This window comes from Miniopterus natalensis, chromosome 8, assembly GCF_054644295.1.
Source record: "Miniopterus natalensis isolate mMinNat1 chromosome 8, mMinNat1.hap1, whole genome shotgun sequence".
NCBI classification, from domain to species: domain Eukaryota; kingdom Metazoa; phylum Chordata; class Mammalia; order Chiroptera; family Miniopteridae; genus Miniopterus; species Miniopterus natalensis.
In genome coordinates this window covers 69,098,583-69,121,294 of record NC_142088.1, presented here as the reverse complement: position 1 = coordinate 69,121,294, position 22,712 = coordinate 69,098,583, and the positions used below count along the sequence as shown (strand labels likewise).

Here is a 22,712-nt window from a genome sequence, read left to right as displayed (position 1 = left end):
TTCACTGTGATCATATATAACTACCTGTACCTGGGGGTTAATGTCTAGAATTTGTGGCACTAAACAAACACCAAATGTTAAATTACTTGGTTTGGTATTGAGGGAATCACTAGCTCATTCATTTTTTTCCTGAATTTCCTGTTCCTAATATTCTTGGCTTGAAGTTTTTATTGATGGAAGGTTAAATATTCAGGGTTTTTTCCCCTTTCCAGCATTCGACTAGAACTTAAGGTTGTTATTTCTTCTTTCTTTTTAGCCCTCTCCTCAGCCCCCCCCCCCCCCCCCTTTCACTCTTTGGAAGTAATTTTAATACTTGAAAGAAAAACCACTTTTCTTACTTCTTATAGAGTACATGAGAGACAACAAAAGGGAGAGTCTTTTTATACAACTGACCTTATTCTGCAGACGCTGAAATCCATCTATTTCATGTAACCTCTCATTCCTCTGATGTTTATTTTACTTTCCTGAAATAGTCTTGCTGTTTGATTAGGAAAAGAAAACAAAAATTTTTATTCAAATGGTAAAAGCTCTAGAATCCAGAAAAGGGAAGATAGATGAAAATTATGATTTCCCAAAACAGTGACTATGACTAAATTATACCTTCACATTTCATAGTATTTGTAGTTTGTCTGAAGATACAGTTCATGTCGGAGGGAGGGTTTTCAGTATGGCAGAGGGAGTAGCTTGGCAGATCCTCTACAAAAAAGGCAATGACAAAACTGGATAAACTTGTCAAATATAATCATTTCCAGGCTTTGGAAATTGATGAAAGGCATACATCAAGTTGAGAAGTGATTATTCATAAAATACTCTTGAACTCTGTTAAAAAAAACAGTGGTGTTGGTAGACATTTCACCTGGAGTTGCTGCCATTCTCTACCCCAGCATTGTCGGTGGAGTATTTCTAGCAGGGTGGGGCAAGCCGAGAAAACTAGCAGCTTCACTGACAGACAGAGGTTTGCCTTGATTTGGAGTAGAGCACAGAAAAATCAAGTGTCAATCAGTAACAGTTATGATGTTGGCAAATGAATGTGAATACCACTGGCTCAGCTGGACTGAGGTTACCTTCTGGTTTGGGGAAGTGAAACAGAAGACTAACCAGGTATTTAGTATGGATATCTGGAAAGTGAGAGTCACAAGGAGCTTTAATAAGCTCTCCATGAATCTGCTCAGGAGACACCAGAGAGGACCACAGCTGTCCACACATCCTTAGCTGACCACAAACCTATATACATGCACAGGACGGTATGGCAAAAAATAAAGGCTAGTTTTAAATACTGCTGAATAGTGAATATTCTACCAACAGACAAACAGGTCCATTGGTAGAGGGTGGAAAGCTTACTGACTTAAGGTGTTTATATACAACCTGTGACCAATTATTGGCTGATTACTGAATTGTGAAGACCCAAAGGTGATCCCTAGAACTCTAGGCTTAAAGAAGAAAAAAAAAAAGAATTAAAAAATAAATGCAAAAAACATGAGCAGAGACAACAGCCAGACATTATGGAGATTATGGAGGAAACAGATTCCATAGATTCAGACGAGGCAAATTATTAAACAAAATAAAAGCAACAACAACTCTCAAGGGGAAAATCAGAATCTAGAGTTGCTACAGTATGTATCTAAAATGCTTAGTTTCAGCAAAAAATGGTGAGACATGCAAAGAAACAAAGTAATTTATAATAAGGGGGAAAACAGTTAATAAAAACTGTCTGAGTGGTTCAGATCTTGACCTTAGCAGACAGAACCTTCAAAGCAGTTGTTATAAGAAGTAAAAGAAACCATGTTTTAAAAATTAAAGGAAAGTATGATGACAATGACTCAATAAGTAGAAAATTACAACAAAGAGGGAAACTATATATAATAACCAAATAGAAAGTCTCTAGCTCAAAACTAAAATAGCTAAAATGAAAAATTCATGTTAGGGGCTCACAACAATATTTGAGATGTTGAAATAAATAGTTAGTGGACTTGAAGACAGATAAATGGAAATTACTCACTCTGAAGAACGGAATGTAGAAAGAATGATGAAAAACAGAGTCTCGGAAACCTGTGTGAATTCAAGCATACTAATAATGTGTAATGGAGCCCAGAAGGAGGAGAGAGAGAAGAGGGCAGAAAAAACATTTGAAGAAGAATGGCTGAAAAAAAATAATTTTTTTATTTCAGAGAGAGAGGAAGGGAGAGAAAGAGAGACATTGATTGGTTGCCTCCCATATGCATCTCAACTGGGGATGGAACCTGCAACCTAGGTATGTGCTGTGACTGGGAATCAAACCCTCAGCTTTTTGCTACAAAGGACAATGCTCAGCCAACTAGGTTCCCAGCCGAGGGCAATGGTTGAAAATTTGATAAGCAACATTAATCTGCTGACCAAGATGCTTAATGAACTCAAAGTAGTGTAAACACAGAGATTCATATGTAGACACATTGTAGCCAAAGTGTTGAAAGTCAAAGAGAAAATCTTGAAGGCAATAAGAAAAACAACACATCAAGTCAGAAACAATGAAGACTATAAAACAGTGTTATTCAAAGTGCTAGTTAAAAACAAAACAAAACTAGCACTTAGTTCTTTTTCCAGCAAAACTATTCTTCAGTAGTGAAGGCAAAATGAAGACATTCCCAGACAAACGAAAAACTCAGAGAATTTGTTGCCAAATAGACCTATCTATCCTTTAAGAAAACTAAAGGATGTCCTTTGGGCTAAGAGGAAGTGATACCAGATGGTAACTTGAATTCACACCAAGAAATGAAGAACACCAGAGAAGGTAAATGGGTAAATGTAGAAGACTGTAGCTAGGTATACATTTTTCTTTGCTTAACTTCTTCGACATTCTGTAAATATAATATTGTTGGGTTTATTACATATATTAATGATTTATAAATTAAAAACTTGTATTTGAAAAGATGAAGTGTTCTAATAACTTAAACTTATACCCTAGGAAACTAGAAAAAGAAGAGCACAGTAAACCCAAAGCAAGCAGAAGTCAGGAAATAATAAATATTAGAGTGAAAAGCAATGAAATAGAAATAAAAACAATAGAGAAAATCAGTGAAACAGAAATTTAGTTCTTTAGCACGACATCAGCATCATGGCAGAGTGAGAAGGCTCCATTGTTTCTCTCCTTAAATTTATAAAAAGTTGGACAACTAGAACTCAACAAAGGATCCCTTGCTCAACACACACACAGTCTGATAGATCCATGCATCAGGACGTATGAAGGTGGGTGTATTGGAATGGGTAGTGGTGGCGGCAGATTTAGGTCAGTGGCCACCATAGTTCTGTGGAGCGTGGAAGCTGGGAGAAAGTCAGGCTGCAGCCCTTGGACTATAGCCTGGAACATAAGAGGGACAGAAGCAGTTTCTCTCCCAGAATAGGCATCTCCCTTCCCCTCCACTGCAGCAGAACCAGGTAGAGGTGGCTGGGAAGCTTTAAACAAAACAGCGGAGACCACAGCCATTACTGGCAGGGAGAGACAGGGCTATGGGATGGCGAACCTGCCTACTCTCCCCCACACGCCCAAGAGGAGCCAAAAACACAGTGGAAAAAGAATAGCTCTGGGAGCTCTCAGAACCAGTCCTCTATCACCCACCATGTCACCCTACCAGAGGAGTGGCACTCCAGTGCCAAGGAGAGCTGGTCACAGAGAGGCCACCTACCAGCAACACTTGCCTTAACCCCAAAGTGATACCACTCCACAGTGGTCCCAGAGGCACAAACAGTGCAGGTAAAAGAAAGCAAATACTTAAGCTATAGTACCATCTACTGGAAAACAAAAACACACTGCCTATCAATCTGCTGAACTGTCAGGAGCAAAACAGGATCTACACCTGAAAAAGATCACTATCTCAAAGGCCCCGAGAGAGAAACATCCATCAAATACCATGAGCAATCACCATAACTTGGGAGCACAGAAAGGAAATGAAAAGTCTCCAGAAGCCAAACTCAAAGCCTTGGAAGAGTGATTTAAGTGACTGAATTCAAGATTGCAGTTATAAAGAAACTCATTGATCTATAAGAAAACTCAGCAGGGTGTCTAAGACTTCAGCTCAGTTTTGGCACATCTACTTGGAGATGGCATGTTACCTGTGCTTCTGACCACAAACCCTCTCCTTGGGTTTGATTAATTTGCTAGTCTGGCTCATAGAACTTGGGAAAACCCGTTTACTCCCTAGATTACTTATTTATCACCAACAGCCAGATGAAGAGATACATAGGGTGAGGTCCCAAACAAAGGAGCTCCTGTCCTCTTGGAACTTGGAGCCCAGCAAGGTGGCACATGGAAGCATTCTTGTTCCCTAAAGTGGAAGCTCTCTGAAATAGAGGACCAGTGAGTTGTCTTCTTGGGTTTTTATGGAGGCTTCATTACATAGTCATGACTGGCTAAGTCATTGGCAGTTAAACTCAATCTTCAGCCCCTCTTCCCTCCCTAGAGGTGGGGTTGAGGGGACGGGGGGAGGGGGGAGCTGGGACTGAAAGTTCCAACCCTTTAATCCAATGGTCAATTCTCCTGGCAACCAGCCCCTGCCCTTGGATGAGGCCCTAAAGCCGCCTTACTAACATAACAAGACACTTTGTCAAGTGTAATACTTAGGAAATTCCAAGGGTTTTGGGAGCTGTCAGCCAGGAAATGTAGATAAAGACCAGAGGTCTTATAAATCAAAATATTACATCTATGATGACTTAAAAGTTCCTGAATAGCTTAATAACCAAAATAATTTGAATTACTAATTTGAACTCTTCCTACCAAAAAAAAAAAAAAAAGACTTGGCTCACATGGCTTCACTGGTGAATTCTGTCAAATATTTAAAGAGGAAATAATACCAGTTCCTCACAAACTCTTCAAAAAATATCAGGGGAAGGATAGCTCATTCTCTGAGTCCAGTATTACCTGTACACCAAAGCTAGACAAAGACATCAAAAATAAATCAACTACAGACCATGGACTCCTATGAACACAGACATAGAAATTCTTAAAATATTAGGAACCCAAATCCAGCAACATATAAAAAGGATTATGTATCATGAGTAATTCAGATTTATCCCAGGAATGCAGGGTTGGTTTAACATTTGATATTATTAATATAATATACCATATTACTCTCACTGGTGGAAATCCTGTTATTTCACAGGATCACAAGGAAAGCTTTCCAAGGACCCACGTACAAGAGATTGTGGCATGGTGAGATTTATTTTGGGTGGAAATAGAAGGCTGCGCCCAGGTTCCCAGTGTCTCATCTCTGTCCCACTGTGGAAAAAGTCCAGCCTTGTCTTCATAAGCCCAGAACAATGACTAGTGTCCAGAGATTCTGTGCCATCTTAAAGCTTAGTCCTTTGGAGCCCACGGAGTCTGCTGAGGGCCCTTGATGGCTACTAGACCCGCGTGGCTGCTACAAAATGTGCAACGAGAACGGGGGTGGCGGGGGGGGGGGGGGGAGTGCTCTTTCGGATAGTATAATCCAAAATTATATTATCTCGGATTTGGGAAGGACTAGGTGCTTCTTCAAACTAACCAATCACTTTTTTAGTCTTTTTCGGGCTGGCCCTGGATCCTCTTAACCGATCCATTTCCTGGATCTTCCAGAGTCCTTTGTCCCTTACCCAATTTGATGCCTTCCCAGGCTAGATTGACAGGCCTGTATGGTTCCTACTTCGCATGCCTGATTCTAGAAGCACCTCACCCTGTGCCATCTTGACTTCTGCTGGGCATGCGCCCAGCAGAGAAATTTTTCCTGCTGTTTTATTCCTTACCTAGTAATGACTGGGTGATGATCCTTCCTGCCCACTTTGAGGACTTAGAGGTCCTCTGGGTAGTGTGTGAAGCTGCAGCTTCCAAGTGGAGCAAGCAGGCTCAGTGTCCAGCTCAGCTCCCCAGTTTATCAGGCTTCTTAATGTCTCATTCTCTTTGCTCTCTTCCTTTATTAATATCTAGCTAACTATGCTAACATTAATAGAACGAAAGTCAGAAATTATATATCTTAAGAGAGAAAATCATTTGAGAAAATTCAGCATTGACTCATGAAAAACTCCTCAACAAATGAAGAAAAACCTAGAGGTAAATAACACTTTATTAAGTCTGAATGCTTTTCTCCTAAGGTAAGGAAAAAGGCAAGATTGTCCATTCTTGCCACTTGAATATGTGTTCAACAATGTATTAACTGTTGAAACTGAATGATGGGCAGTAGGGGCTTATTATATCATTCTTCATAGCATTGTGTATGTTTCAAATTTTTTCTAATAAAATTTAAAGAAAATAACGTAGGTTATTAAAAGAAAAAACTACCAAGTCCTTAAGTCCTGTTTTGCTTTCCGTTTAGCCAAATTGTTTAAGATCATGTTAGCAATTCTTTTAGAGTATGAATGAATATATCTTTATATGTTAATATGGAATTATTTGTATAAATAATTGAGTTGAAAACTTAGAGTTAGAACATTATTTCTATTTGTAGAAAGTCATGTCTTTTTTTCCCCTGAGCACTCAGAGTGATCAGGGAATTGAAGGAGCTATTTATAAGGGGAACTGGACTACATGAAAATAAAATGCTGTTGTTGCAAATCCTTGTTTATCAAAATTTAATGTCCAGATATAGTTCTGAGTTTCCAGATGTTGGAAGCTATTTTCAATATGACATAAATTCAGGACCACAGATGAATTTGGGTGGGCCCTTCGAGTTTCTTTTGATTAGGTGCGATCAGAAGTATACCAAAGAACTGAATCTAGGCTGGGAATCAGGGAAGGGGTTGTTTGTCGTGTGTGGTGGGGGGTGGTTGGGGGGGGCAGTCGTAGTGGCAGGAGCTGTTTGTGTTTGGTGGTTAGGGGTCACAGATTGGAACTGGGGCTGGTGGCATGTAAAGTATAAGAGCCGAGATGATTTCAGAGCAGCAAAAAGCATGAAAGCAGTTTGACTCTACCTTCCCTTTGAATGAGGAAGGGGGAAAAGAATAGAAAAAAAAAGTGACACTTAAAAATGATTCTTCCCCTTTCCTCTGAAAGAGAGATGTCCTCATTTGAGAACAATATACTTACCTAGATCTTTCTGACATTACTTTTCCATCTTTCCCAGAAACACATATGCCTGTCATTGTTTTCTCTCCCCTGGGGTTCATGTCTGACCTTTCTATGCACCGGCACCATTGTCACCATCTTTAATTCACAAAAATCTATGTCGATTTCTGTGAGCCTTTGTTCTTTTGTTCTGGGGACTACAGAAGAAGGCTGACACATGGTCATTGACATCGCGGAAGTTAGTCTTATTGATTTTGTAATAGTTTTGTGTTATGCTCAGGTTTGTGCACACAAACCACCCCAATTAGAGGGCAAAGTGAACACAAGACAGGTATAGAAGCTCACAGGCGGCCTGAAGGTGTTTATTTGAGCTGAAACACTCTTGCACAGTTTCACAAGTAAGGGAGAGAGTGAGCTGGACCTGAAGGTTGGGTAGGATTTTGAAAGTTACTTGCATGACCTTCATTAAGTTGAATAAATGAAAACAGGATTTATATTTAAGGTTTTGTAGCTCTTTGGTCTTGTTCTTTTAAATGGAGCGCGTCTGCATCAGCCCTTCTCTATTTCAGCCAGGTGAACTGCAAGTGTTGGTCAGGGGAACCCTCCTTCTGGTTCTGCAGTGGGAGGGCCATAGCAAAGAGGAGGAATACCTAAAGGAACTCCTAGAAATTCTCTCCCTCTCTCTGATCTAATATTTAGATAATACTTAGATAAAATATCTCATATTTATTCCCTGTCTCACCTTTTATTCCTCAAGAACTTCAGATTAGGTATGTACAGGCGCCATCAAAAAAAAAGTTTCCATTTCAAAGCCATCTTCTTCTAATCCCATAATCAATATTCTAAGGCCTCCTTGGGCAGTGGCCCTTTCCTGCAGCAAACACTCAGCCCTGGACACATAAACCTGCTCCTTCCCCACAAGCAGCTCCCCAGAGCCTTCCCTTTGCCTTGTGCTGAACTTACATGGAACTCGGGGACTACTCCAAGCTCATATCCTGCAATTTTGTCATGTAATTATGGAAATCATGAGTCATTACTCTTTGTTCTGCAGTTCTGTGGCAGAGGTTGCTGTTAGATTAGTTTCTGTGTTCTAGTGAGCAGAATGGAAGTGAAGTGAGATTAATGCCTTATACTGCTGGTTGTTCACTGTAACTTTTGCAAGAAGCAGCCACTTCTGACCAAAGCTCTGGTTTATGACTTCTGTGTGATGCTGAGAAATGAAAAATTTCTCATTACTCTTCCTGTTTCCCTCGCTTAGACCATTTTCTCTTTTCAGTAACGATTTTTGAGCTTAGTAGGAAAGGCAGAAAGCTGCATCCTGCAAATAGGCCGAGAAGCAGGGTTGCATATTGTTAATTGAAGTCAGGTGATTTCCAGCAAAGCCCACAGACAGGGAAGAGTGGACCACAGCCTTTCTCAGGTAGAGTGTGTACAGGTGAATTATTTCCTGGGCCTGCCCACTCTTCCTGCCTACATGCAGTTACATTCTAGAGCAGATACTATTATTTAAGCCCATCTTCAGCTTTGGGCGGAGCACTGTAAATACACAATGAATTAATCCACTCCAAATAAAGGACGTCTAGATGCGGCCAGTGACCGAGAAAAACACTTTACCAACAGATTGTACTTAACACCAAGATTGTAAATTCAGGAATAAAGATTAAACGTCCATTCCTCCTGTGCTTTTGTAGCTAACTTAAACTGAGGGAGCCCCTAGCATGGTGAGCCCACAGTGAAATTTGTGACACTGGAGGCCATTGAAGGGACTGTTATTGGAGGTGCATTAAGATATGTAGGAACTTATTGGAGATTAAGCATTTCTTTCCTTCCAGGTGATTGGCAAAGGGTTAATAAGTGGAGATTAGCAAGGGAAATAATGTTGCCTCATCTGTATTCCTAAGTCAAAGAGAAAGCACTTTTTAAGCAACTTAGCTTAATTTTTATGTAAGAGTGAAATTACGTATAATGCAAGGCACAGATTTTAAGTGTACCATTTGATGAGTTTTGATAAATGTGTATATCCATAAAACCAGCACCGCAGGCAAGGTACGGAACATATCCATCACCCTGGAATGTTCCCTCATGCCTCCTTACACCGTCTCCACCCCCACAGGCAATCATTGTTCTGATTTCTATCACCATAGATTAATTTTGCCTGTTTTTGAGCTTCATAAAAATGAAATCGTACAGTATCAACATTTTTGTGTTTGGCTTCTTTATCTCAGCATAATATTTTTGAGCTTCATCCATGGTGTCCTACATATCAGTAGTTTTTTTGTGTGTTTTTTTAATCACAGAAAAGCATTCTGTTTTATGAATATAGCATAACAGATTTATCTCTTTTTCTGCTAATGGACTGTGAGTCATTTCGGGTTTGGGACTATTATGAATAATGCTGCCAGAAATATATCAGCCATCATTTCTTCTAAATTGTAGACCATATTGCCACAAGTTGTTCATAACCTCCTGTTATTCTTTCAGTGTCTATAGGATTTTTAGGGAAATCCTCTTTCAACCCCTAATATGTCTCATATTTTCTTTTTCTTGATCACTCTTGCTAGGGGGTTATAAATTGTATTCATCTTTTCAAACAACCAATTTTGGCTTTAATTTGTCTATCAATCAGGATTAAATCAGAAAAGCAGAACCACTAGAAGGGGATGTGTGTGTGTACACCTGTGTGTGTATTAAGGGATTTGTTATAGGACTTTGACCTTCCAGAGTAGTGGGAGCTAGTTGAACAGTTTCTATAAGGCTGTTATCATTGTATCTGATGCAGCCAAGAAGGGAAAGTCACAGTTAAGAGTTAATAGTAGACTTAGTGTTATAAACTTCATATTCAATTTCACTAATCCCTCATCCTTTGTACTGTTGTTTTTAAATATCTTACATGTTACAAGTGCTTTAAACCTCACTATAACCTACTATGATTTTTGCATTAGACAATTGATAAAGAAATTAAAGGAAGGAAAAAATGATAGTCTTTTATATTTACCTGCATATTAACATTTCTGATGCTTTTGTTTCCTTTCTATAGTTCCAAGTTTCCATCTGATGTCATTTTCCTTTCATCATAGGAGCCTCTTTTGTTTATTTCTTGCCACGCAGGTCTGCTGCGGGTGAATTCTCACTTCATTCATTTACCTGGAAGTGGCTTTTGGGGGCAGGAACTGTTAAGGACAAAGATACAGAATCCGGTAGAGAATCCTGGGTTGACTGTAGTTTTCTTTCAACTGCTAAATGAGGCTGTTTCCTTATGTTCTAGCCTTCATCTTTTTCTGATGAGAAGTCAGTGATATTTCTATCTTTGAATCCTTTTATGGGATGTGTGTCTCATGTTTGTCTGGCTGCTTTCAACATTTGCTTTGTTATCTTTGGCTTTTAGCAGTCTGGCTATGATAAACGTAATTGTCTTTGTCTTTATCTTGCTTCTGGTTTGCTGAGATATTGGATCTGAAGTTAATGTGCTTCAGATTTGGAAAGTTTTTGGCCATTTTTTCCTCAAGTACTTTTCTTCATTTCTCCTTTTCTACCGCTGGGCACCACTTCATTTACAGTCTAGTCCACATGATGTTGTCTCACAGGTCGCTGAGGCTCTGCTCATTTTTTCTCCCCAGTCTTTATTTTTATTGTTTCTGTTTTCCAGAATGAATAATTCTCATTTTTTTCAAGTTCACTGATCTTTCTTCTGCCATCTCCAAACTGTTGTCAACTCTGTTCTGTGGATTTTTCATTTTAGATGATGAACTTTTTAAGTTCTGGAATTTCTTTTTGTTGTTAAATTGTCCTTCCCTCTTCTTTAATTATATTTGTAATAGCTGCTTTAAATTCTTTGTGAGTTCCAACATTTATATCATCTTGGGATATGTTTGTGTTTACTTATTTTCTTGATTTTGGTTCACATTTTCCAGTTTTCCCACATGTCTAGTAATTCTTTATTATATTTTGGACATTATAATGCTATATTGTAGAATGTCTGTATTCTGTTATCTTCCTCTGAAGAGTGTTGATTTTTTTTTTTTATTCTTGCAGGCAGTTAAATTACTGACTTAACATCTTCAACTTAGGAAGACTTAATCTTATGGTTTGTTGCGTGTGTCTGTCTCAGGTTCCACCCTACTCTTAGGAAGTCTTAAGGGACCTGATGCAAGGCCTTTCTGGGATTTTAGTGGAAAGTAGAAATGTTAACCAAGCCCCTTTGACTTGTTAGGATTCAAACTGAGTCCCCCACAGTGAACAGCAGCTGAATCTCTGAACACCTCTAGAGGTTTCCTTGCAAGTCTCCCCTACAAATGCAAGGATTTTAAGGCAGTTTATATGCAGATTTGGAGGTTCCCCTTCTTTGGCTCCCACTATCTGGAGATATCCTGCCTCCATTTCAGCCACCCTGATTGCCCAAACTTATTTCTAAGTTTATAACATTTTGCTTACCTTCTACTTATCTCTCACTATCCAGAAGGGATATTCCCCTCAGGGGCCAAGCTATGTAAATGTGAATCTTACCCAGTGCAGTTTCCTTTTTTTAAGGATCAAATCTTTTCTAGTGTTAGCTGCATTTCCTTACTCTTCATTGTCTTATTGTAAGTATTATGTTTGGGGAGATCATTCCAACATAAGTTTCTCTGCCATTGCCAGTGTATAATTTCTCAGCTTTGATTTATAAAGAATCCCTTGTTAAATTAATCGCGTAGCTCTCGCACAAGTTTAGCAGTCTGCCGTGGTCAACAGTCTGGGTTATTTCTTACCACAGCTCTGACTTTATCCTGCCTTTTGGTATGTATGCCAACTCTTTCTTGCTTTCAACACAATAACCATTTCTAGGTTGACAGGGAGAGTGTTTCACAACAGTTCTCTTCTGCCCTGGACCCCATAGCTGGAGAGGAGTGAGAGAGCGTTGTGTGTTCTGGATTCTAACATGGTGGAAGGGTATTGGAAGGGTATATGGTGAAGACCCTCAGGTAGTAACCCCACCTCCTGGAGGATCAGAGCCCTCCAGGAACTGACTCAGAAACCGAAGCCCAGGCTAGGAACAGACCCCTTCCTGAAACAAATATCCAGGCACTTGAAAGCCTTTGTGTTTCATACTACCAAGAACTTGTATTCATACATTTACAGCCTTTTCTGTTGAGGAGATGAGTAGCATTCCAGGGTAACACTGACATTTAAGAATATGCACATTACTCTCTCAGCTTCACAGGCTGCATACCAGCATCCAAATTTGCATGGTCTTAATACCAGGCATGTTTCCTTTTCACGGGAAGGAAAACCCGCTAAGGGCTAGGAGAGAGAAAAGGAATTAAGTTCTAAGGCAACCTGGGTTTTGAAAGACATTCCTGGCCAAGGATGTATCTAGCAGGCGTAGCATGTATGTCTTATGCCAGTGGGCTTATAGATTTGCTGCAACTCAGGATACATCAAACGAGACCTAAAAATGAAGTAGCTCTTTGCCTTTCTTCAGGCGTACGCAAGGGCTTGGTGTCCTTCTGAGTGCTCTCAATATTCTACGCCTCCAGCTGCACTTTTTGTTCTCTCTCTACTTCTTTTTCTAGTACCAGAAACTTATTACCCGGGTGTCATCTTAATTCTAAATGAACTTACGGTTTATTTTTCAATGCTGAAAAGGGAGGAGGCTATCATCGGGCAAACAAAACAATGAATCACACGGTTCATGTGAGAGTGGAAACAAAAATTTATCCTGATCGCCATTCGAGAGTAATCAGAGCCCCTCCTCGCGGCCTGCAGGCGGTGGGCGCCTCTTCTGCACCAGCAGCCGGGAGGGCCGCCGGCTGGCTCACAGAGGGGCGTTGTGTCCTGACACCTGTTCTCGAAGTCGGCACAATGAAAATAATGAGAATAGCTTAGGGATATAGTCTGCCTTCTGCTCTTACTGATTCTGTATTTCTTTTCTTCTTCAGTTTCAGGAAAGAACGACACACACGCACGCGCACACACACGCTTGCATGCACGCGCACACACAAACCATGTATTTCTCTACTGTCCTTAACAAAATTCAAGCCCCAGGCATTGATGAGAACGGTCAGAAATGTGCGAGCTGTGCTGAACTCAGCTGTGTTTTGAAGAAAAGTCGAACCCCTTGCTTTTCGAAGGGGTGAGGAGGGGCGCGCTCCGTGTTGCAGGGCACGTCGCTGTTGCGGCGGGGGAGCTGCGCAGGGGCCCGTGCCTCTCCCGGGGGCGCGCGTGAGGGGGAGTTGGGGGGGCTGTGCCCTGCCTCCTTAGGGGGAGCGCGCGTGGGGGGAGTTGGGGGGGCTGTGCCCTGCCTCCTTAGGGGGAGCGCGCATGGGGGGTGTTGGGGGGGGCTGTGCCCTGCCTCCTTAGGGGGAGCGCGCGTGAGGGGTGTTGGGGGGGCTGTGCCCTGCCTCCTTAGGGGGAGCGCGCGTGAGGGGGAGTTGGGGGGGCTGTGCCCTGCCTCCTTAGGGGGAGCGCGCGTGGGGGGATTTGGGGGGGCTGTGCCCTGCCTCCTTAGGGGGAGCGTGCGTGAGGGGTGTTGGGGGGGGCTGTGCCCTGCCTCCTTAGGGGGAGCGCGCATGAGGGGTGTTGGGGGGGGCTGTGCCCTGCCTCCTTAGGGGGAGCGCGCTGGAACCACTGCAGGCCCCCAGCTTGAGAATATGATGGAGTTTGGCAGGTATGATCATGAATTTTTAATGTCTGGCACCTGCTTCTCAGTATATTCTCTTATATCTAAATTGACCTCTGAGGGTGCGTCAGAATACTTTTTAAAACCTTATATACGGCACTAACCAGTGTGACTCAGTTGGCTGAACATCTTCCCATGCGCCAAAAGGTCACTGGTTCTGATTCCCGGTCAGGGCACAGGCCCAGGTTGTGGACTCGACCCCCAGTAGGGGGCGTGCAGGAGGCAGCTGATGATGTTTCTCTCTCTCTCTCTCCCCCTCTCCCTCTCCCTTCCACTCTCTCTAAAATCAATAAAAGCATATTTTTAAAACTATATACAGAAGTGTATATGTGTATATATTTTCTGGAAGTACGGCACTGGTGAACTTTTTGTTGATATATAAAATTAGCATTCTCCCAGTTTAATGACTGGTATGTCTCTTAATCATAACTGCATACCTTATTAGTTATAGGTGTACATCACAGTGATGATGTACATTATGAAATGCTCCCTGAGATAAGTCTAGTTACCATCCGTCACCACAAAAAGTTATTATAATATTATTGACTATATTCCCTATGCTGTATATTATATCCCCATAACTTATTTTATAACTGGAAGTTTATACCTCTTAATCCCCTTCACCTATTTTATCGACACACTATCTGCAGATGCTCATTTAGGTATAGTATTTGTTGACTGAATCATTGACAGGGTTTTTATTTTTGTTTGGTATGGCTTTATTGAGATATAGTTTGCATGCCATACAGTTCATCCAAAGTATACAATTTAGTAGCTTTATGTATATTCACACAGTTGTGCAACTGTGACTACAATCAGTTTTAGAACATTTTCATCACCTCAAAAAAAAATTACCTAGTAACTATCATTACCCTGCTTCCAACATCCCTTTTCCCTAGTCCTAAGCAACCACTAATCTACTTTCTGTCTTTATAGATCTGCCTATTCTGGACATTTCATGTAATATGTGGTCTTTTGTTACTGCCGCCTTTCACTTAAATTAATTTTTTCAAGATTCATTCACATTGTAACATGAATCAGCACTTCATTCCTTTTTATGCCTGAATAATATTCCGTTGTATGGCTAGACCACATTTTGTCTGTTCATCAGTTGATGAACTTTTGAATTGTTTCCATTGTTCAACTTATGGCCCTTATGAATAATGCTACTGTGAACTTTTGTGCTGACATAGTTTTGCATTTTCTTGAGTATATACCTGGGATCGGAATTGCTGGGTCAAATGGTAACTTTAACTTTTTAAGAAAGTGCTAGACTGTTTTCCAAAATAGCTGCATCATTTTATATTCTTATCAGCAGTGTTTGTGGGTTCTGATTTCTCCACATCATTGCCAACGCTTCTTATTACCTGAATTTTTTAATATAGCCCTCTCAGTGGGTGAAGTTGTGTCTCATTATTGCATTATTGTTTTGATTTGCATTTCCCTGATGACTAATGATGGTGAGCTTTTTTTTTATTTTTTATGTCAGTAGCAGGTATTTAATCCCAACTGTTTTCTGCCTGCTACACGTATGTGTGTCTAGGTGTGAGATGACCAACCTTTTCTGCTTGAACATTCCTGGGACTCTCACATGCTTTTACTAATAGCAGTGCCTGGAGGGTTACCAGAACAAAGGGGTGGTCTGTGTGTGTGTATACAACATTCTTATAGACCCAGCCCCTTCTACTGAGGATCTTAATGATAGGCCCTCATTTTAATTCTATTCTACCAACAGAAGGGAAAAGCTTATTAATATCCAATTATTTATGCTTTCCTTTGTCATACCCTCTGCAAAAATAATAAATAAATGACGGGTATGACAAAGGAAAGCATAAATGATCTAAGGTTATTTGAATGCCACTGTGATTTGAAATTTCATGACATTGATTATCCGTGGCAAATGTATTTGTGTTCATTCTTTTTATATATCAGTTTCATTCTTGAAAAGCTGTGCATAATTTGTGAAACTATGTACGTTGATAATGACTTTCTCATTGACTTCCTTTATGCCCATAGTATTTGAACGTGGGCAGTACTGCAGCTCCAGGTTTTTAGCAAGTGCATGAGGCCCTTGGAGGTGCTTATTTAGAGGGGAGTGAGAATTTGTCATTTCTTCTTCAGTGTTGACAAGTCAGATTTGGAGGTGGTGGTGATGATAGTGGTGTGCCTTTTAATCTAAAAACAGTATTGTGGAAATAACCTTGACTCAGAAGACAGAGTCCTGGTTTTAACATGTAGAATGCTTTGTTCACAGGAGGTGCTTAATGAATTTTGTTTATTTGGTGAGTGAGCAAGGCACTTCATGTCTCTAAGCCTTGATTTTATGAATCAGGAAAAGTGAACGGTTTACTAATGTGGCTTCAGAAGTCCCTTGCAGCTCAAAATTTTTTGGTACAGTGATTGCATTTCCAGCTTCTTAGTTTAAAATACAGAGAAAACAAAATATAAACAATTATTTTCCAAGCGCCCAGTGTGCACCCCTGGAGGTCTGTGAGTGGGCCTCACCCATTGCTGGATGTGGCTCTCCAGCTCCTTTGGTGTCCCTGGTGTTGGGATATGTGTGCTTGACTCAGTTATAGAAATTAAATCACTTTTTTCATAATGCCAATGTAAAGTGGCCCTAAGTGAATATCAGCCAAGCTGAGGATGACTAGTAAGGTCATTTTTAATGGGAGATTATATTTTACCGTGGCTGATTTTGGTCCCATTTATTGCTGTTAACTCCTGCCCGAGGCCAGCCGATGGAGGTGCTGGCAGGAGCTCAGTGTCCATGCTGAGCGCAGAGACCGAGTCGGTTCCTGGCTGGCACAGAGAGCCCGGGACCATGGCGTCCTCCTGTGGGCGCCCTAAGGGCCATCTGATAACCTGGGCCACGTGTTCCTTTCAGGTGTTCCAAGAGAAACACTGCCTTGTCCTACACACAAAACAGAATCGCTGGAGACCCGTTATCTTTTGAGAGGAAATATGCGTGAGGTACCTTTGGGCTGAATTGGGCCCTCATTCATGAAGATGGTTATCTTAGCTGTTGGCAGAGGAGCTGGACAAAGAGACTGGACTCCGTTTCCTAAAACTTCCTGGGCTGGACAGCTGGTCGTGTTTTTTGAGATTTCTGAGAGTTATTTAACCTGCTTTTTCTCCCCGCTCCCCCTTTAAAATAGCAACAGTGAGGGAGTCGGACACCCTTAACCTAGCAGATGCCTGCTGATGGGTGGGACTGTGTGCTGCGAGCTCTCATGAAGTGCCATCTCAAACCCTTCTTATCACTGCTATAATCATTGTACAGGAAAGGGAGCCTGGGCAAAGGAGGCTGTCTTGGTGGGGTCACCTTTCACTTCAAAATAGCTGTCTTCTGGGTGGGGATCACTTACAGACACCCACTTCCCCTCCCTCTTGATAGAATAGGAGTAGCAGGTGACACCCGACTGCCAGCCTCCTTTTGTTGGAGCCTCTTTTTATAAACACATTTCTGCTCCCTTTCCTTCAGCAGGGAGGCGTGGTTATCATTAACTTTGTTTGTTAGCAGGTGAGTGTTTTAGGACGCTGCAGGGTGAATGGTTGAGGGTGCTTTCAAAAGCACAAAAGATGAAGGCATCCTTGTATGGTACCCAGTGGATCTTGTGTGCATTTTGTAAATGCGTTAGAACATTTAACATATGACTCATGAAGATCATATCTCACAAAACCTTAAGCCTCTCTTTCAAATCACACCAGTAAGGTGTGAATGTCGGGGACTCACAGAAGGCAGGCCACTTCCGCGCTGCTTGCATCGGAAATGACTGCGTTAGTAAGGGCTGCCCTTCCTGCCCTTTTCCCTGTGCCGGACCCAGATTCCTTCAGCTGCGTTTAGTGTGTGGACCAGAACTCGAATGCCTGGTTCTGCGATGCTGAACGAGGATTTCCCACTCCCCTCCTTCTGTGACGTTTTCTCCTCTCTTCACCCCTCTAGACCATAGGCTCTTCATTTCTGTGATAAATTTGTTCATTTGTTTAAAAAATATACCACGGAGTGCCCAGTGTGCCGGGCGCTGTGTTGGGCCCTGGGCCGCTGTACCCAAGGGTGGCCGTCCTGTCTTCCAGGGTTGCTATGGCAGGGAGGGGCTCTGTTGGCATGAGCCTCGCTCTGTTGCATGTGGTCCCACCTCCCGCATGGCATGGTGAGCTCCTTGTGGGCACAGACCTTGTTTTTCAAGGGTACAGCTCTGACATTCTCAGCACACGGCAAACAGCAGGCTTTGCTGGGGTGTTCCCGGTGACTGCAGGCCGAGTCTGGAAGTAGACACTGAGGATTTTAACGTTTCTCTTTTCCAACTTTAAGATAGTTAACCGTTTTCCTTTTCCAGGAGGGCATGGTTAGTGTGCAGCGTGATGATGTCTGTGACAGTTATGAGGCAGCACTTTAGAAAGGCAGGTACTGTACCGAGGAGGGTCCTCACCGTTCACCTTTGTTTCCTGTGTCACTCTTTCTGTTCCCACTGTCCCTCTGAGACCACGGTCACGTCTGCCCTCCTCTCTCCCCACTTTCCTCCCTCCCTCCCTCCCTCCCTCAGGGGCAGAGGAAAGCTTGAGTAAAAAAGTGTACGTGGTTCCATATCTCTCTGTCTCTGTGGCTTCCCAATATGTGAATTTGACGTGCCCATTGTCTCTCTCTGTATATGTACATATATTAGGACTTAGGGACTGAGTCTGGCTCCCCCCTCTGTGTGTGTTTAAGACATTTTTGCTGCCGCTTCTGCTCCTGCTGTACACATGCTGTTCCAGAAACAGGCATTTTGGGGGACAGGAAGAGTGTCCTCAGATTAAACCCAGTGTTTGTGCCCTCCTACATTGTGTGGTGCTGGTGACTGATAAGACAACAGCGTTTTCACACCTGGGTGACCTGCTGTTCCTGTAATGCCCAGTTGGCAACACTGTAGAGTCGGTACCGAGTGAAGCTCTTGGTGGAAGACGCCACGTGGGCTGGTGTGTGAGAGTGAGGAGTGAAGCCGAACCCTACACAATAGTCAGAGCTGAGCTTCATCGCTGACACTAGCACCTTTTCTCCCCGTGCCATTTCACCATTAAAAAAAGTTGGGATGCTGGAGAGTGCAGGGTGAACAGCAGGGAGAAGATCCTAGTAACTTATCTCAGCAGAACCCTGTCTCCTTTGGAAGGGGCCTGTGTACCGTAAGCTAAATTGCCCCTGAAATGCAGTAACATCAACCTGAATTTTTGGTTTGCAACTAAACTTAAGTTGGAGACTCTTCCACAGGTGGGAAAGTGTTCTGTGGACACAAACTAATAAAAGCATTATTTGCTGAGTCTTTATGGTTGTGATGAAAACAAAATGGGGAGCTGTCTTCTGCGAAGAGCTGGCACTCCTGGAGCCCAGAGTGTCCTGTCAGGTGGCGATGGGACTCAGAGCAGCTCTGCCCACGCTGGGACGCTGGCACTGCCTGTCTCTCCTGTCCACAGATCTCTCCTACACCAGAGCCTCAGCCTTTAAACTGAGCTTCTGGAGGTCACTGTGTATTCATACCCATCACCGTGGAACTGAATAGAGAATGCATCCTAAGAGAATGGAAGTGCACAGGAGACCCTGTTGGATTCTTTGATACCACCAGTTGCAGTAGAAGCCGTAGCCTTGCAGGGTTTCAGCTCATTTCTCCCTGAGCAGAGTCAGACCCAGGGTCCGGTCCGGTGGACCAGGGGTGTGTTTACTCCATCCAGCAGTGCTTACCCAGGGCCTGGTGGTGGAGCAGGAAGGTATTACCTTCCCATGAAGTCCTCAGGGCTGAGGAGGGCAGATGGGCAAGTGAAATGAAAGTCGCACAATTGTCCCAGCCCAGGGAGAGATGACAACAGGAGGGCAGCACTGAGTCCTGACTGGGCCTGGGGAGGAAGGGTTGGGACCCTTTCTTCCCAAGGTATGTGAGTGGGTCTTATAGGAGGAGGGGCTCTAGCTGGGTGCAGAAAAGGTGGAGGGCACCAGGGGGTGAGAGGAAGGGGTTCCTGGCAGAGGATGCCTGCAAGGTCCTGAAAAAGGTCATTTCAGCAGGTTATAGCAGAAACAAGGCTCCTCGTTCTGGAACTCGCTTCGCAGAGCAGACACGGGGGCCTGGGCCTGTTTTTGTACATCAAGCTTTATTGGAACCCGGCCAGACCCACTCCTCCCCCTGTCGTCGGTGGCTGCATTCCGGGTACAGCCGGAGGAGGTGGTTGTGATGGAGACGGTGTGGCCCGCCGCGTCTCAGCCATTTACCATCTGGCCCTTTACGGGCAAGGTTTGCCAACCTTGGCATAATGTTTTTATTCCTTAAAACCCCTGGTGAGGAGACCCGCACTGTCAGCAGCCAGGAGACCTTCGCGGGCCTGTTCATTTATTGTACCACCTGGTACTTTCTCTTCACCCCACACATTACACCTGCAACCCAGTAGCTTCTAGTTTGGATGACTTCTGGCTCTGAACATCGGCACTGGAAGAGTATGTGGACAAAGGGGCCCGTTTCACCTAAGTGTCCCCTTAAATGTCTGATTATCCCAACTCCCAGCTGTTCTGGACTCAGCTTAACTTCTTGGAACCTCTGCTGCTGCTTATTTGCTTGGTTAGTGTTGCCAAGCACAGTCAAATTAAAACTAGTGACTGGAGTGGTGGTCATTGAAAAGCAAGGCCGACCGTCCGATAAGTGGGTTCTGGAGCTGGCGGTTCCCTTACTAGAAAGTGAGAGAGAGTGTGTGTTTCCAGAGCAGCTGTGCATTTGAAATATTGCTTTCCTGGATGTAGTAAGTGAAAGTTGTGTCGAAGCACATAGCAGATGCCAACTTTTAAGCATCTGCTCTCGTCTGTGATATCAGTTTTAGGAGTGCCAGACTTTATATAAATGCTAATTTATTAAATAAGAGCTGGACAAACCAGAGGTGTGGTTATTCCATTTTTATAGATGGAGAAACAGAGGCACTGACAGGCTAAGTGCCTTCCATGTTAACTGTTCAATGGCACTGCCTCCAACCTATGAGAAGGAAGATACTGATTTTATGCTCCAGTTATCCTTAGCAAGTAGGATGCTCATTGGAAACTCTGAATCAAGAGGTCAAAAAAAAATACCTGCTTTAGACTTTCAAAACAACTGGTTTTCAAGGGAAATATACAACCCAAACCTCCCTTAACACTAACCTCTCTTTTAGCCCCAGCAGCCACCAACATCACTTAAGTACCACTGTGATTCGGGGTCTAATTTCTCATTAGTACTTTGTATAGATAGAAAACTGTCAGCAGTAAGTAGTGTTGGCATTTTCCAAGCAGGTCTGGAAAATACAGTAGGTCCAAAAAGAGAATCGTGTGGGTTTAGGGTTGTCCTAATGTCCAGCTAAAATGATCATTCCTAAACAAAAATCTGACCATAGCCAGCCCCTTCTCAAAACCCTTCAGAGCTCTGCCATGCCCTTGGCATAGGGACCAGAGTCTTTGTCTTGGCACTTGAGGCCTTTCCCGTTTGGACCCTGCCTGCTTTTCCTGTCTGGCCACGCAGCACCTCACACTGCCATTCCAGGCAGAGCAGGTCCCTGCATCTGGAACCACCGCAGCTCCGGAATACCAGCTCTGCCTAGTCCCTCTGCCTGGCTCAGTCCTCTGCATCTCCACATTTCAGCCAAACTGTGCTGGACCCAGGAGGCCTTCTTTGACTCTTAGAGAGCGAGATGGGCGTCCTTTTGCCCCACCCGAACACAGTGTCTGTCATACTGCTGCTCAATTGTTTATTCGTCTATTCACTAAACCATAAGCTCCCTAAAGGCATTCTTTTTGTTTTGACTCTGTAGTTACAAGGAACAGGAATCCATTGGAGCTAGGTAGTAGAAAGGGAGTTTGTGGTGAGGACATATTTGAAGCAGTAAGGAGATTTCCGAGGAAATTTAACCACTGGGTCCATAAGAGGTTCTACCTCACAGACATGTCTCACGGCTCTGCTCCTCCACACATTGGTTCTGCTCGCCTCCTTCTCCTGCCGGCTGCCTGGGCTCTAGCACATGTCTTCATGAAGCTGCTCAGGACCTCAGTTTTTCTGCATAGCCTGGCTTGTCCCTTGCCAGCCTGGTGGGCCCTCCTAATCCCACGGCTTTGTTTCCTGCTCCCTGCTGCTTTGGTTTCTGTTTCCCACTTGCAGATTTCCAAGCAACCACTCTGGTGGTTGTAGCTCACCTTCCAGGCTAGACCACATGTCATCCTGTGCTCTGGTCACCCTGTAGGTGGGCTGTGTCCTCAGGTCAGGTCCTCACTGCAAACCAGTCAGACACGTTGCATGGGTCACAGCAGGGATGTTAGGCCTGTTTTGCATAAACTTCATGGTATCCTGTGTTCTTTTTTATCTTTTACAGATATCATTAATGGAGCTCAAGAAAAATGCGTGTTGCCTCCTATGGATGGCTACCCCCACTGCGAGGGGAAAATCAAGGTAAGGCGGGCCGAGGTGATACGCATTCATTTCTGTCACCCTCGTTTGCACTAACACTCCCTTCCTGAAAGGGTGAGCGAGCCCTTTAAGGGAGTCATTTAAGGGCTGCTTCAGTCCTGCTTGTTTGGGGCTGTGGCCATGGCAACTCTTCCCTGCTGTGCCAACTCCATGGGGTTAGTCAACAGTGGCTCTAACTGGTCTGACTGAAGAGCCTGGACCAATCCAGGTACCTGCTGTGTCTTTGAAGCTGTCTTCCCCTGGCTTTCCCAGCCTCCAGCAGGTGATCTTTCACCAGCCAGTGACAACGGACTGCCATTATTTAGTGTCCGACTTCTCTCTCCCAGTCCCTAGGCCCAGCTCTGAGGTCTCCAGATTGTCATTTAAATGTCATATTTGCATTTACATTTGAATACCCAGAGACACTGGGCCACTCTACCAGCCTTCACATTTAAAAAAAAAAATTTATATGGCCTGTCCTTGGGGATACCACTCCCCTGCTCAGTAGTTTCCAGAGAAGTTTCGGGTCAGGAGTACAGTGAGGATGGTGAGACCAAACCCCAGAAACGTTTATGTTTAGTAGTCTCTGTTTGGGACTCCTGCACTCATTTGTGTACTCTCTTCCTGG

General features: G+C 43.3%; 1 protein-coding gene across 7 annotated transcripts in view; it reads left to right on the top strand.

The window, feature by feature from the left end:
• The window catches only part of MGAT5 (alpha-1,6-mannosylglycoprotein 6-beta-N-acetylglucosaminyltransferase), a 309,086-nt gene that overhangs the window by 163,736 nt on the left and 122,638 nt on the right, over positions 1 to 22,712 (top strand). For all 7 annotated transcript variants that reach the window (XM_016206246.2, XM_087819890.1, XM_087819887.1 and 4 more), the window contains exon 5: positions 22,011 to 22,087. In XM_016206246.2, coding sequence (XP_016061732.1) covers positions 22,011 to 22,087 — 77 coding nt within the window. The remainder of the gene's footprint in view (positions 1 to 22,010; positions 22,088 to 22,712) is intronic.